We start from the raw sequence: 15,301 nt of genomic DNA, 5'->3' as shown, positions 1-15,301 counted from the left end.
ACCGCTTAGTAATGGCAATGTTCTCCGAATCAAACAGAAGTCCAATCTCAGTTGAGACAAGTTACAAAGCACACTCTTCTCTCTCCCGGGTAACACTACTCCTCCTCTGCACTGACACCCATCCTGCCCTGGGTAAATGGAATCCCAATCTGTCCACACACATAACCCTGGAGCTGGAAGTGACCACGCACGAGTAGGCTCTCTCAAGGCAGGAATGTCTGCCTGCGCTCTGGCGACTGCATCTGGGATGGGAAGGAAGAAGGAAGACACCTACTTGACCCCATACAGGACGTGCGTAGTGGCGAGAAGACTGTACCGGCGCAGCACGAAGGAACAGAAAGAGCGCAAAGAATCTGAACAGGTAAGAGTTTCCATCCTGTCAGCAGACAGGAGTCAATGCAAATGTTAAATCTTCATTCATGGACAAAATTTTTCAAGAAGGGAAAATAGGCCCAGAGTATGAGGGAGAAAAGCAGAAAAGGAAAAAAGCAGGATGACAGAAAAATTACATATCCACAGATATTTCAATTCATTAAAACCTAAAAAAATATCCGGGGCAGTGAGGCACCTGGATGCATCATACCAGGAGCAGTCTCAAACTTTCGGGGATAATCTGACCCCTCAACCCCAATGAAATCAAGTCCTGAAACAAAAAAGAAAAGAAAAGAAAAAACGACCAGTGAAATTTTGCTTATGAATGAGAACATCTGCCCCCAAAACACAATTCCCACTGTACCTGTGGATATTTTAAGGGTAGGTTTGAATTTCTTTTTAAATCAAAAAAGAGAATTTGAAGTGTGCTATCATGAAAACACAAAAAGATCATGCACGGAAGTCAGTTCATGCCATGAAATGAACAACAGAAACGCATAAAGCTACACCCAACTCGTTCACACTAGCAAGATGGCAGCGGTATCACACAGTTTTCCATTCAGCCACAACTCAGATTTCTGATTCTAACCTCCCAAATCTGCTATACTCTAAGAAGAAATAAACACACTATCATTCCTTGTTTCCAAACAAAATCCTTGCTGAGAACAGCTAAGGCTTTCAATCTAGGACTAGGACTCCTTGTGTGATTTTCTATCCACAACAGAAAACAAATCCCTTAATCTCTATAATGTTTTGTGCCAATGATAAAAAACCAAATGTCCAAGAACTAGAGCTCAGAAACAGTAACTTTTGTTACTCAGACTGCTACCACTGCCTCTACAAAGCCATCAGGAGATGAATGAAGAGCAACTCATTCTTCCACCTCCAAAGTAATAAAGACATTTCTTAGCCAAATGTCTAGGGAATTAAAATGGATCACCATCTTGTCCATAACTCAACTTCAGTCTCCACCAATGGGAAAAACTGTATCCAAAATGCACTGATGAGATAGTGTGGTAAACAAAAAGCAAGAAACATTCAGGACCTAAGGTCTCACATCTTGTCAGCAGTAGATGAACTGTTTGTGCCAAAGACCCTCCCAGAGAGAGAGAGAAAGATCAACAGTCTTTGAAAAAGGGCAAGGCAAGTAAACAGATGGAGTCAAAGAGCCTAATTCATGTTCTGCTACTAGATCATTCCTCCTTTTACAGGAGAAAAGGGTCGAGAGCTCTCCATGTGCCGGCTCAGCTGTAAGAAGTTAGTGATCACATAAGAATAAAACACTCTGGAGCCTAGAAGCCGTTCTTATTTAAAAGGGTGAAAGTTAAAAAAAAAAAAAGAGAGAGAGAGAGAGAGAGAGAGAGAAAACCATCTTTTACTCCGTAATAGCTCTTGGTATATCCCACAAACCTAAAATATCCTTAAATATATAGAGCCTACCCAGCTACAGACACCGAAGTCAGCTAATGACAACAAAAAATTGTATTTAAATCCCCTTAATATTCTTCCACGTTCAGAAGACTATCCAATAAATAGAGCTAGAAAGATACAATTTCTCCTTTCCCCAGATACTGAAATTTTCCAAAAATGAAGGGAAAAAAGATACTACCTCAATGCGAGAAAACAATTAAGCTGTTAGTGGGTTTTGATTCTAGGCCTTTTAAACCTCTACAAGTAGTGGCTCAATTAATTAATTAATTATGGATACCTTTTCTGAGAGCAAAGCTAGACACTCTAACAGAAACCCTAGGAAATGCATGTGGACCTAACAGCAGCCACACAGGGCGACAGAGCATGGGCTCTGAGAGTCCAACAATTCTAAGTTCAAATACTAGCAATTTCACAACCACCCTTTCAGTCTGCTTGTCATCTGAAGATAGCGACTAGCGTCAACCTCACAGAAGAGTGACGAGGCCAGGTGACAGCATGATTAAGTGCCCACAGGCACAAAGACAGGAAGAGAATATACACAGTACTTCGATGGCCATCCCTCTCTCTCCTATCTCTGCACCCAAAAACTATTCCTCCACTTTTTAATATGATGATAACCTCAAAGTAATTATTTCCTTAGGTTTTAGAGACAAGAAACAAGAAACGGTCACTCACTCGTCCCATCATCTGGTTCGAAGTGGCCAGTGTTGTTCCACGTACTGCCGCCGCTGTTAGTGCCATAGTTATCGTCGGTACTGGCCGGCTCTGCGTAATCAGCGGGGTTAAAGGTTCTGGGGGTGGGGGGGGGGAAATGCTTAAAAGAGTCTCTGAGCTCTAAGCAGCACCAGCAAAAATGAACTCAGAGAGGACGGCCACAAGAACCCTGGCTTTGCCTAACAACAGATCAACCAAGCCCCATTCTATAACCCTACATACATCTACTTCCCTCACTTATCAGCCTACCTAAAATCCTATGGTATAATCTCAATTTAGATCTACCATCTGTCCTGGATTAGGACATCAAGAATCCTAGTAAGAGGCGCGGGTCATGACCCCGGGGTCCTGCGGTAGAGCACACTGGGCTCCCTGCTCCATGGGGAGCCTGCTTCTCCCTCTGCTGTGTTCCCTCTCTCGCTGTGTCTCTGTCAAATAAATAAAATCTTAAAAAGATAGCAGTAATAATAAAATCCACATAAAATTTTGGAAAACAGCAGGTATATGCGTTCAAATGAAGCTATGCGATGGAGAGAATGACCCAGGTGGGGGACACTCATCTCTAAGCCCGAAGTCTACATACCTATCTGAGTCAAACGGTCTAGAAATTTTTCTGATCACAGTTCAGGTAGGGCTGCCTATTATCCTCAGGATACCAGGTTATCAGCCGCTCTAGAATATTACAGTGGTGCTCAGGGGAAAAGAAATTAAAGACTTCGGCACCAAATCAATGAAACTTACCCCATTCCTTGAGCAGAAAACCTTCCTCCTCGTCTACCAGAGCCACCTAAAGAGAAAAGGAAAAAGAGAGGAAAAAAGACTATTTTAGAAGCTGATACAAAACTATCTTGCTAAATGAGACAACTCCGCCACAGTTAACTGGGTGGTATTATGAGATGTTCTCTCACCCCACACTGCAGTTAATATACACCCCAGGAAGACCACCATTACTACGGACAGACGTTTCCTTTGCTGACCAAATGCTGGTCCGTAAGCAAATACATTAACATCAACAATAAACATTAAAGAAAATGACACCTGCCTTCTTTCCCACTGCCCCACTCAGCAGGCTCTGGAATTTGCAGGACATCTCAACAATTAAGATAATGAGACGCCATGTGAATGTGCTTGTTTTCAAATGAAACAGACCCTAAAGAGCTAACAGTAAGAGTAACCCTGCCCCCCATTCTCACCCCCACCCCTCAAGAAATTGATCACCTCTGCCTCGGCCACGTCCTCTTCTGCCTCTTTCTGTACCTCTTCCAGAAGGCCCTCCACTCTTGGTGCCATCTAATCCGTTTTCCTGACCCCGAACTAAAATGAAAAACACAGCCAGAGCAGAGTCAATAGAATTTATCTAAATATGTAAATGGCATGTATAGATGGTGGTGGGGAGTCAAAAATGAGGAAGAGAAAATGAGCTGGAAAGATGGGATATGATGGCTACTCAGGGATGAGCCACAACAGAGAGCTGTAGGTTATACAACTTCACCAATAACTGCAGAGTAATTTCAGCCAACCTGGTAGCTGCGGCTGGAAAACACTACCTGTAAGAGGTACCAAGGCCTCACAATAAAGAGTGGGAAGAACAAATCAAAAGGATATTACGGTTACTAGGTCCAGCCTAGCAGCGTTCTGACATCCCTGAAGTCCAGACATTACTGACCCACAGCTGGTTTTGTTAAAGCCCCATGCATACACTCTCTTCCACGGCTGGCACCTCTCCCTCGTCTTGGTGGCCCACCACGTCGCCGACTATAGTCTCTGTCACGGTCTCGATTTTCTTTGCCTTCCTCGTTGGATTCCGTTTGGCCACCATCCTTCTGTCCGGAGACTCCCTTCTTCTTCCCGACCATCTCCCACGAATGCTAAAGGGCAGAGCATTCACGTGGAATCAATATGGATTGCTATCAGGAAATCACAGATAAAAGCTGGGAAAACTGTCAACCCTTTTCCTCTCATCATCCAAGTCTAAGATACTTCCACTAATTTATGTCCTGTTTAAATGGAAGGTACAGACTACAATCTCAGTACAAATTCTACACCTATCACTGAAAAACCAAAGTCCTTTATTGTAGGGGAGGTGCTTATAGCTAATGGATCACAGGGATCACTTCTCCTAAGGATCGCCAAGATCTGGATCCAGAGCAGTCACTTGGCAGATCAAAGGACCTAGTTATTGCTCCCTATCTTTCAAGGGTATTTCCAGGGCTGAAAAAATTAATTCCCTTTGGATTCAGTGACTCTCAACTTTTTACAGTCTTATTCCTGTCAAAGCAGAAAAGAACTAAAAGTTTCTAAAGGTTGACTTTGAATTCAGAAGGAACAAACCACATCGGGCTCCTAGGCACATTCTCTCATCAAGCAACCAGAATTCAGGAGGATAACAACTGCACCTACTCATCACCACCCCCCAACCCTCCAAACCATACTCTAACACACACACCAATTTCCTTTGCTAAAAAAGACCAAGTCAAGAAGACATAGCCCTGGCCCTGAGACATGTGGACTATAGGAAACCTCTATTCCAGGTTTTACACACTGTGTTCTCCCTATCCTTCCTGAACTGATAATAGTCCAATTAAACTTTCTCCAAAGCACGGTAATCTGTGATTCATTCCACACTGCAGGACAGAAAATCTGTGGTAAGGAAAGTAAGCCGACCATCCTGCAAAAACCTCATTCCTAAGGAAAGGAGTTTTATAAATCTGAAGTTTTAAAAAAACACCCCTCAGGGCTCCTGGGTGGCTCAGTTGTTAAGCGTCTGCCTTTGGCTCAGGTCGTGATCCCAGGGTCCTGGGACCCAAGCCCCGCATCAGGTTCCCTGCTCAGTGGGGGAGCCTCCTTCTTCTTCTCCTTCCGCCCATACTTGTGTTCCCTCACTCACTCTCTCTGTCAAGTAAGTTAAATCTTTAAAAAAAAAAAAACAAACTCTGGATTCACACGTATTTTGCAGAAAATACATACAAATAAAAACTCCCAAACACCAAGACCACGAGATCTTTAACACCCTAGTTCCCATCTTACTCAAACAAGGACCCAGTGCTCAGAAACAGCTATCCAATATCTAGTAACTTTAAAGAACAGCGACCAAGAGGCGCCTGGGTGGCACAGTGGGTTGAGCCTCTGCCTTCGGCTCAGGTCATGATCTCAGGGTCCTGGGATCGAGCCCCACATCGGGCTCTCTGCTCAGCAGGGAGCCTGCTTCCCTCTCTCTCTCTGCCTGCCTCTCTGTCTACCTGTGATCTCTGTCTGTCAAATACATAAATAAAATCTAAAAAAACAAAAACAAAAAAAAACAGCGACCAAGAACGATATGAAATGACTATTAATTTTTTCAGGGCCAATTAACATTACGGTCACATAGAATATCATTCTTTAAGAGAAGCATGCTGTAGAGTATTTTATTTATGACAACTATAACTTACTTCCAAATAATTCCAAGTGTCCACCAATGGATGAATAAACAACATGTGTCATATCCATATATTGGAATACTGTTCAGTCTTAAAAAGGAGTGAAATTCAGACACACAGCCACAATATGGATAAACTCTGAAAACACTACACTAAGTAAGAAGACATAAAAAAAAACAAATACTGTATGATTCCACTTACATGAAGTACCTAGAATAGGCAAATTTATAAGAGACAGAAAATAGAAGGTTACCAGGAGCTGGTAAGATGGGGAAAGAGGGAGTTATTGTTTAAGAGATGCAGTATTTGTTTGGGAAATGGAGAGTCCTGGAAAGGCATGATGCTAATGGCTGCACAACACTGTCAGGGTACTTAATGCCACTGAATTATACACTTCAAATAATTAAAATGAGGGACGCCTGGGTGGCTCAGTCGGTTAAGCTGCTGTCTTCGTCTCAGATCATGATCCTAGGGTCCTGGGATCAAGTCCTGCATCGGGCTCCTTGCTCCACAGGGAGCCTGCTCCTCTCTTCACCTCTGCCTGCCACTCTGCCTGCTTGTGCTCTCTGACAAATAAATAAAATCTTAAAAAAAAAAAAAATTAAAATGATAAATTTTAGATGTATTTTACTATAATTAAAAGAAGTTTTTAAGTTAAAACCTCAGCTTAAAAGTATAGCAAAATCATAACCACAATTCTGAAGAATCTATAATAGTTCACTATTAACTTTTTAAGAAGATTAAGGACCCACCCAGGACTCAGCAGCTCCTTGCCGCCTCCTCTTCCAGTCTAAGCTCATTCCGCACCACAGCTGGTAGGTCATTTTATGCTCACAGTAGCTTTCAATTCCTAAGTTACCATACCCCTATTATAACTAAATCTGCATCAGGAATCCTGGAAACTAGACTCAGAACAGCTTTCAGAGTTTTCAGCTAGCTTGTCTTAAAACCTGGCAAGCTTCAGAAACCTGTCACATGCCATACCTCTCCCTTCTCTATGGCATGTATCAGCAGCTGGCGCTACCCAGGTTCTATAAGGAAAAGAAATTACCATGACCTTCCCAAAGGCATTGCCAGTTTTCTGATATGACCTCATCCACCCAAAGACGTCCAACATCCCGACAGCTGACATTATGCCCCACTGGTTTCACTAGCAGCTAGTTTATTTGTAGGATAAGCCTACATTTTCCAGCTTATTTTCCTTTCTGATATTGTGGAAGGGTAGCTTCATAGCATTAAGCAGAAGATGATGGAAGGTTAAACAAATGTGACTTGAAGGAGGGAGGGAAGTTGGGAGGGAAGAAGGAGTCCAGACTTTTAAAAGGCATGAGTTCAGTCCCACCTCTTCCCTGCACCCAAAAATCTTACAATTATTCTAGAGTAAACTCAAAGTGAGCCAAAGGCACTATTATCTGATTATCCAGACAGTAATTTTCAAATAAGATCAATAATGTAAAATCTAAAACAACATTTTTTTTTAAGCAAACTTTACACCCAACATGGAGCTTGAACTCACGACCCTGAAATCAAGAGTCACAGGCTCCCCTGACTGAGCCAGCCAGGATCAAGACCACACTTTTTTTTTTTTTTTATAAAGATTTTATTTATTTATTTGACAGACAGAGATCACGAGCAGGCAGAGAGGCAGGCAGAGAGAGAGAGAGGAGGAAGCAGGCTCCCTGCAGAGCAGAGAGCCCGATGTGGGGCTCAATCCCAGAACCCTGGGATCATGACCTGAGCCGAAGGCAGAGGCTTAACCCACTGAGCCACCCAGGCGCCCCAAGACCACACTTTTTAAGAAAAAAATCCACAAATTTAAATTCAACGACTAAAAAAAGTTTTCCACTATTATTTCCTATTGTCTCAAGGAAACTGACAAACCTCCAACATTTAGCTAATGTGACACTGTAACACCAGTAAGCTGATCTCTCTAAAAGTGAACTCTGGTTATCTATCCCAACCAAAGATCCCCAGAGTAAGACCACGTAAACGAAGATTACTTTAAAATGATACACTGCTCGTTAAAACAATAAAGTTCTCTGCTAAGCACCACAGGCACATCCCAAAGGTTAGTATGGCAGAACACCTGTTCTTAAGGGACTTAACAATTTGGGACAGTGATAAGACAAGCACAAAAATATAAGGATCTCATTAAGTGGAAAGGAGAAGAGGTGAAATTCTAGGGCAAGAGGTCCTCCAAGATATCCCCTATCATCTCCAGGGACGGTCAAAAAGGCTGCTAACAATCTCTCTACTACCTCAACAGAAATAACTTCAAGCAATGAAAATGTATTGTAAAAGGTAACACTAAAAAGAATGTCTTGAAATCAGAATCCACTAGTTTGTGTGACTTTATTCAACAGCAATACCACAGATGAGCAGAATGTTCTATGATTAGTAACTAAGGCTAACATATAGCATCCCTACCTAATTGAGAACCCAGTCTGGAAAACACTCGATAGCCTAGAATGAATGATTTATTCTAAGTGAATTAAAAAAGACAGATTTTATGTCTCCTCCTATTTACTGTATATAAATTTTAAGTATTCGTAACCCACAGCAAACAATCTCCAGGGCAGTTCTCTGCTCCATTTGGAGACTAAAGTACTCTCCTTTAGTTATTTATTTTTAAGCATTTATTTATTTATTTGACAGAGACAGACAGCGAGAGAGGGAACACAAGCAGGGGAGTGGGAGGAGGAGCAGCACACTCTCCGCTGAGCAGGGAGCCCGATGTGGGGCTCGATCCCAGGACCCTGGGATCATGACCTGAGCTGAAAGCAGACACTTAACGACTGGGCCACCCAGAAGCCCCTAAACTACTATCCTTTAAGCTGAGTTACTCTACTTGCTATTTTTAGAATATTCTGAGCTTCTCAGCCAGGGACGCACTTTCTAGAATGCTCCATTAACACTCTACCGTATCTGGGTTTCCTTCCAGTAGGACATTGATGGCTCTGTTGACGTCTCCATTGCAGTCATGCAAAGCAATGACACATTCATCCTGGTTCTTGCCTGTGATATCAATCAACTGAAAGAAAAAGATCAGTAACCATCAAGAACAAACTTGCACTCCTCACAAAAGGAAGCCAGGTGAGCAAGGGAAAAGGGAAAAGACACCAGTTGAGTCTGAAAGAACCCCAGGCTTAAAAAAGCAAAATATGCAGAATTTTGGTATTCTGGTTCGGTAAGCAAAATATTCACCTTTGATTAGGGATGGGGCCAAAGTATTTATTAAACAATCAAACAATGAAGTATCTAATAGAGAATCAAACCCAGAAGCACACAGGCATCACCACACCATCAGCTTCTACAATTCCTAGATGGCACAACTGCTCAAAGTTGCTATAAGAAATGGCATCAACAAAGTCATCCAATAAATAAGAAGTTAAAATTAAGATAAAACCTTTTCAAACAAGGTAGCTGTCAAAGCGGGATGGTAAATCAGAAAACAAAAACATGTACTTATTGGCTTAACCTATTATATTTCAGGTCATAATTCTTTCTATACCTACATCACAAAGGACCCTGGTAGCTATCTGTGACATTTAACTATGCTTTAATCCTGATATCTTTCCCCATTGCTTACAGCAAATTAGCAATACACTCACTTGTTTCACCTTCTCCTCAAAGTCAGCATCATTATGGTCTGAAATCATCTGTGCAAGTCGAATTTGTTCCGCAGTGGCCTAGGAAGTAAAACAAGTTCAAGAAAGCATGATCGAGAGACAACAGTTTAGAGAAGGAAGAGGGACCTATAAAGTCAATAATCCACCCCACCTTCCAGTCCAATTTCCTTCCCCTCGTTACAAATGACCAACTGGTAAAATACTAACATCAATTAAGATGCCTAAATTTGCAAAATGACAAAACAAAACAAAACAAAACAAAACACTGAAGCTATTAGTATTCCACTCTACGATCCCTAGAAAACCAGGGAGCTTTTCCACCAATGTTCACAGTTAAAGCAGGTCCTGTTTGGGTATCACAGTGCCTTTTTGAAACATTTGTGCCTTAAATAATTCATATTTATTTGCAATGTCACGTGTAAACCCTGTTCCTGTTTCTGCAAGGACCAGTGCCGCCTAATTTCTAGGGCTGAGAACAACGTTAAGATTTTGTCTGAGGGGGACGCCTGGGTGGCTCAGTTGGTTAAGCCGCTGCCTTCGGCTCAGGTCATGATCCCAGCGTCCTGGGATCGAGTCCCACATCGGGCTCCTTGCTCGGCAGGGAGCCTGCTTCTCCCTCTGCCTCTGCCTGCCATTCTGTCTGCCTGTGCTCGCTCTCTCTCCGACAAATAAATAAAATCTTAAAAAAAAAAATATTTAAAAGATTTTGTCTGAGGGAAATATTACCTTACAGATACAAAGCCCAGAACCCATTCTTTCCAAGTCTCATGATGACGTATTAAACAACAAAAAGGAAGAACACTGCATCATGGCATATCATTAACAGTCATCAAGCCGTAAGTAAAAAGAGCCAAGGACTAGAAAACAAGAAGAAAAAACCCAAACCAAGAATCCAAAGCACAGAATACTGCTGCACTGGATGGAAACCAGTAACGACCAGTAATGCTACCAATAAATCCATATCCCTTGGGTTCTTTACCTGTGGCCGCTGCTTGTGCTGTGTCTGGTTTTGGTTTTGAGGTTGTTCCCAGTTTCCCCGGGCTCGGTTAGTGCCCACCGACGTCATCATTTACAGTATATACAAATAACAGTATTTACAAGGTAGAATACTGAAAGATTAAAAAAAAAAAAAGCAATTTAGATGTTAAATATGGGCAAAATGTTTTCAACTTCTCTTTCATCAGCATCTTCACCACTTTCATTTCTTTAAAAGCAACAAACAAGAAAATTCATCTGTTCTTAAAACATATTTAGCTTGATAAATTCCTTAAGGAACAATGGCCATTAATCCATTTCTGTAGAACAAAAAATATATAAAGTATGTGTTAAGTCCTGGTTATTTTTTTAAGATTTTATTTATTTATTTGACAGAGTGAGAGAGATCGTAAGTAAGCAAAGAGGCAGGCAGAGACAGAGGGGGAAACAGGCTCCCCGCCGAGCAAAGAGCCCAATTCGGGGGCCGTTCCCAGGACCCTGAGACCATAACCCAAGCCAAAGGCAGAGGTTCAACCTACTGAGCCACCCAGGTGCCCCCAGTGATGGTTTTATTTTTTATTTTTTTAAGTTATGGGCACAGTCTGGTTACTAGCCCCCTATACATAGGTTTTGTGAAGTTTTGCTATCTTGGTAGCCAAGAGAAACAATGTTAATAATCAAAAGCCTCTACATGGAAATATCTAAAGTCCCTTTGACAGAAGGAAAGATAATGAGCAAAACCTGGAAACAAAAGCTTTCCAGGAAGGGGATTAGTCTACACTCCAAACAAAAACAATTTAAAATACTGTACTCAGTCTACCTACAGAAGCACTCCTACCTCCCTTTACAACCAGTTTATGTAAGTTGCATGCGACCTCCATCACTTGGGAAAGGACAAGCAAAGTCTAGCCTTTCTCCCTCAAGTTTTGTCTTTCCTCATGCAGTGGGAGCCTGTGTAACCTTCAACAAAGCAAGTATTAGCCCCAGTGACTGCTCAGAATCTGTCAGTTCCCCAGATAATTCAAACACAGTTTTCCCAGCTATTTCTGTTGCCTCCTAGTCCACAGTTCCCAGGCGCCAGAAATGCAAAAACTCTTTACCACTCACCTTAATATACAGAGAATCGCAAATCTGTCCCAAACCAAAAGTGTCTAGCACAAAGTTTTATTTGGAAGAAAGGGCTTCTAGGATTATCTTTTTTTTTTTTTTAATAAGAGTTAGGATTTTATTTTTTAAGATTTTATTTATTTGACAGAAAGAGAGAGCACAAGCAAGAGCAGTGGCAGGCAGAGGGAAAGGGAGAAGCAGGCTCTCTGCTGAGCTGGGAGCCCGAGGTGGGGCTTGATCCCCGGACCATGACCCAAGCCAAAGGCAGATGCTTAACAGAAAGAGCCAACCAGGTGCCCCTCGGATTATCATTTTAAACTTGAGACACTATTTCCAGCAATGGGACTTTGTTGAGTCTTTAAAGAGACAGAGAACACACAGGGCCTTCTCAAAACCAGAACAGTTTTTGTTATTAACAGTTCTAGCAAGCGAGGATTCTCCAGAACTTAAGTTCCCTTCGTTCATACTTTGCTTTGTAACACCACCTCAGCAGCTGCATTTAGTAACAAAGAAAATCTCCACCACATGATGGAGAGCTCAAAGATGTTACTCTGCATTGTTTTATTCCATCCCAAAGAGATTAAGTTTATATTTTCTGCTCTACACATAATTTTTTTCATTAGTGAAACTTTATATATGGGGTAATATTAGACCACTCAAAAGACACTGCTGAATTTGAGGGAGAAATAAGTTGGGCTTCTAAAGAAATATAGTAGGATTATTAAGGAAGTGAATTTCATTGGTTTTTTGGGTCACAAAGAAAGCTAACTTCCCTGTGGATAAAGTCTTCACCAAGTTGGATCAACAGGATGCACAGGTCTTTGTGTTTTTTTGATACAGTCATTAAGAATTAAGAGTTTTACATTCTCTATCGCCAAAATTTTTAAAGAAATCCCGGAGCTAATTCTTTAACCACTACCTCTTCTCCCTACACACATGCACATGTGCACACAAAGGCCTGTAAATATTTTTAGCTAGTAGAGGATTATTTGCTACACAGTAGTCCATTTTCCCAAACTGGCATTATAGCCAAGTTTCATCACTCACAAAAAAACAAGCATTCTTTCACCAGTACCGCTGGATTCAAATCAAAGAGAAAAATTAAAACTGGATGAAAACTATTATACTTACTAATTGGCTCTAAAATGAAATTTCTAATGTGAATAAATGCTCCTGTAATTTACAATTACTGACTGCCTTCTACTTCTCTTGTGATTCCAACCGACGAGTAGAAATAATACTACAGATATGAATTGCGTGACTACCAGTAGGGATGACTGCACGCGCTGTACCTGCGTAAATACATTAATGAGTTTTCTTGAAAGGCTCATAACTACTGATGGGAAAAAAGAAATAGCCCTGATCAGTCCGGCTGTTAACTTCCATTTTTTCTTACAAGTGCTTTGAAATGTGTGACTAAGAAAATTTTACCACCTAGGTAGGTAACCACACTGAGCAACAGCTCAAAAGTGAGTGATCTGGGATCACCAGAGGGCACAAAATTAGTAGCCTTTTAGTAGCAAGCAGAGACACATACCTAGAGTTATCACAGTGGAGGGGAGGAATCTTGTTAAGTACTTTTCCTTAGAAATTAAAAATATTTACGGGAAACACAGGAGAAGTGTTGGAAGACCAAGCGAACAGCGCAGGAACAAATCCTGGTTTCAATACAGGAGTGCCCTTGACCATCTTTTGAAAACCAGCTACTTGAAAAAATAGCCAGAGAAATTTTACAGAAAAAAATAAGTAACAAGTATTTATTGAGTATCTACTATGTGTCCAGTACTTCAGGAAATACAAAAGCAGTAGGACTTGGTTGCTGCCCTCAGGGAGCTTACAATCTAAATTGAGGAACAATTCAGACACTCTGAAGCTGGACTGGGGTGAACAGGGCTTGCTACCTGTAACACAACTAATTCCCCTAGAGGCTTTGTGGAAATGACCCCAGCATCCCCTTCTCCATACTCTCGAATCTAACTTTAAAGAGTGCTTGCCAGTTAGGACACATTTAGCAAAGAGGGGCTTCAAAAATCAGAAACAAAACAGTACATTTTAAGGTCTTGCATCATTAGTTCTGGGCCAGCAATACTTGCTGTTCGCAGCGGAAACAATCACTGGCATGCTCTACTCTTTTAAGGACAATGGTGTAAGATCTCAAAGCAGTTTTACCAACCCATGAACCCATACATGACCAGCACGCTTGTGCTCCAGGAAGACTGGTTGTCACTGACCCCCACCCCCGCCACAAGTCACATCGTACATCCCCCGAGCAGGATACGGGCGGGGAAAGGTGGATGGAGAGGACACAAAAAAAGCATTTCTCCATCTAACACTCAGGGACACTCAAAGGCGAAAACGGTAACAATGACAACAAAAAAGGCCTGTTACTGTGGTGTTTTTCCTTCCCCAACATCCTACACCAGAGGCGGCTACGTTTCGAGACCGGTGGACGAGCAGTCTCCTGTTTGTGACATCAGTCTGCAAAGCAATTTAGGGACTGTCCACAAAGTGAGGGTCTGAAGAAATTCGGAATTCCTGTCCGATTACGGGGGGAGGGAGCACACACCCCAGGGCTCTAGTGACGTCCCTCAGGCGTAATACAGCCTACGGGGGTCTCCCCGTCCAGCTTCCCAAACACAGCACAACTGCTCGGGGCACCCCAAGCTACAGCATGGACAACAGCAAGCCAACGACGGCAGCCACGAACACGTCCCCAAAGCCGGGGCGCTGCGAGAGAAGGAAGGGCAACAAGAGGCGCTGACAAAGAGGCTGGGAACGGAGAGGGGACGCAAGCCCACGCGTGGAGGATGGGAGGCTCACCCCGCTCCGCGCCACCTCGGGAGCTCGCGGGGCCAATCGCCTCCTCACCTCCCACCCGGAACAAATTAATCCTCCGCACTCCAAACTGAGGGCCACATGGGGGAGTTTGGGGCAGCTCCACCCGCCGCCCCCCCCACCCCGCCACCCCCAAACCAGGCCGGATCCGGATCCGAGGAGGCCCGCAGCGGGCTGGGAAGGGAGGAGGCCCCCTCGTCGTCTTCACGGGCAGCGGCCAGAGCAGAGCAGGCCCTACCTCAGGCGGGGCCCAGACCGCGCTTGCTCGCGCTCTTCCTCGCTCTCCCCGCTCAGGCTCTAGCCGCATGGCCCCCCCCCCTCCGGCTGCCCAAGCCCCGCCCCGGCCACGCTCCCAAATCGAGGCCCCGGCTCCGGCGCGGCCCAGTAGGCCGCAAATCCAACCATAAACAAAACCCCCGGCGGCCGACTCGAGGGGGGGCGCCGGGCTCGCACGACCGGGAGGGGTGTCCAGTGGGGGGAACGCACGGGGCGGGGGGCCTACGGGGGGGCGCGCCGGCGGGGTAGGGGAAAAGGGAGGGAGGGGAAAGGGAGACCGCGGATTTAAAGGGGCCGCGGACAATACCCGGCCCCGCCGCGCTGCCGCTGCCGCCGCCGCCGCCGCCAACGCCGCTGCGCTCCCAACTTTACCTCAGTCTCCTCCACACTGACACCCCGGGCCGCGCCGCCCCTGTCACGTGATGTGAGGTTCCCTCCTCCCCACCCCCTCCCTCCTTTCCCCTCTCGCGCTCGCTCTCGCGCCTTCCCCCTCCCACTTGCCTGCCTGCGTGCCCCGGCACGTGACGCGAAAAAGGACGCGCACGC

General features: G+C 43.9%; 1 protein-coding gene across 1 annotated transcript in view; it reads right to left on the bottom strand.

Annotated features, from left to right (window-relative positions):
- Positions 1-15,230, bottom strand: part of UBAP2L (ubiquitin associated protein 2 like) — a 41,879-nt gene extending 26,649 nt beyond the window's left edge. The window contains 8 exon segments of the mRNA XM_032845204.1: positions 2,479-2,594; positions 3,259-3,304; positions 3,736-3,831; positions 4,217-4,385; positions 8,854-8,964; positions 9,545-9,622; positions 10,542-10,671; positions 15,128-15,230. Coding sequence (XP_032701095.1) covers positions 2,479-2,594; positions 3,259-3,304; positions 3,736-3,831; positions 4,217-4,385; positions 8,854-8,964; positions 9,545-9,622; positions 10,542-10,631 — 706 coding nt within the window. The 5' untranslated portion in view covers positions 10,632-10,671; positions 15,128-15,230.
- Positions 15,231-15,301: the final 71 nt, after the last annotated feature.

Source organism: Lontra canadensis, unplaced genomic scaffold (genome assembly GCF_010015895.1).
Source record: "Lontra canadensis isolate GAN:19392208 unplaced genomic scaffold, GSC_riverotter_1.0 scaffold160, whole genome shotgun sequence".
NCBI classification, from domain to species: domain Eukaryota; kingdom Metazoa; phylum Chordata; class Mammalia; order Carnivora; family Mustelidae; genus Lontra; species Lontra canadensis.
The sequence above is the reverse complement of the archived record's forward strand: the minus strand, read 5'-3'. Positions and strand labels throughout refer to the sequence as shown.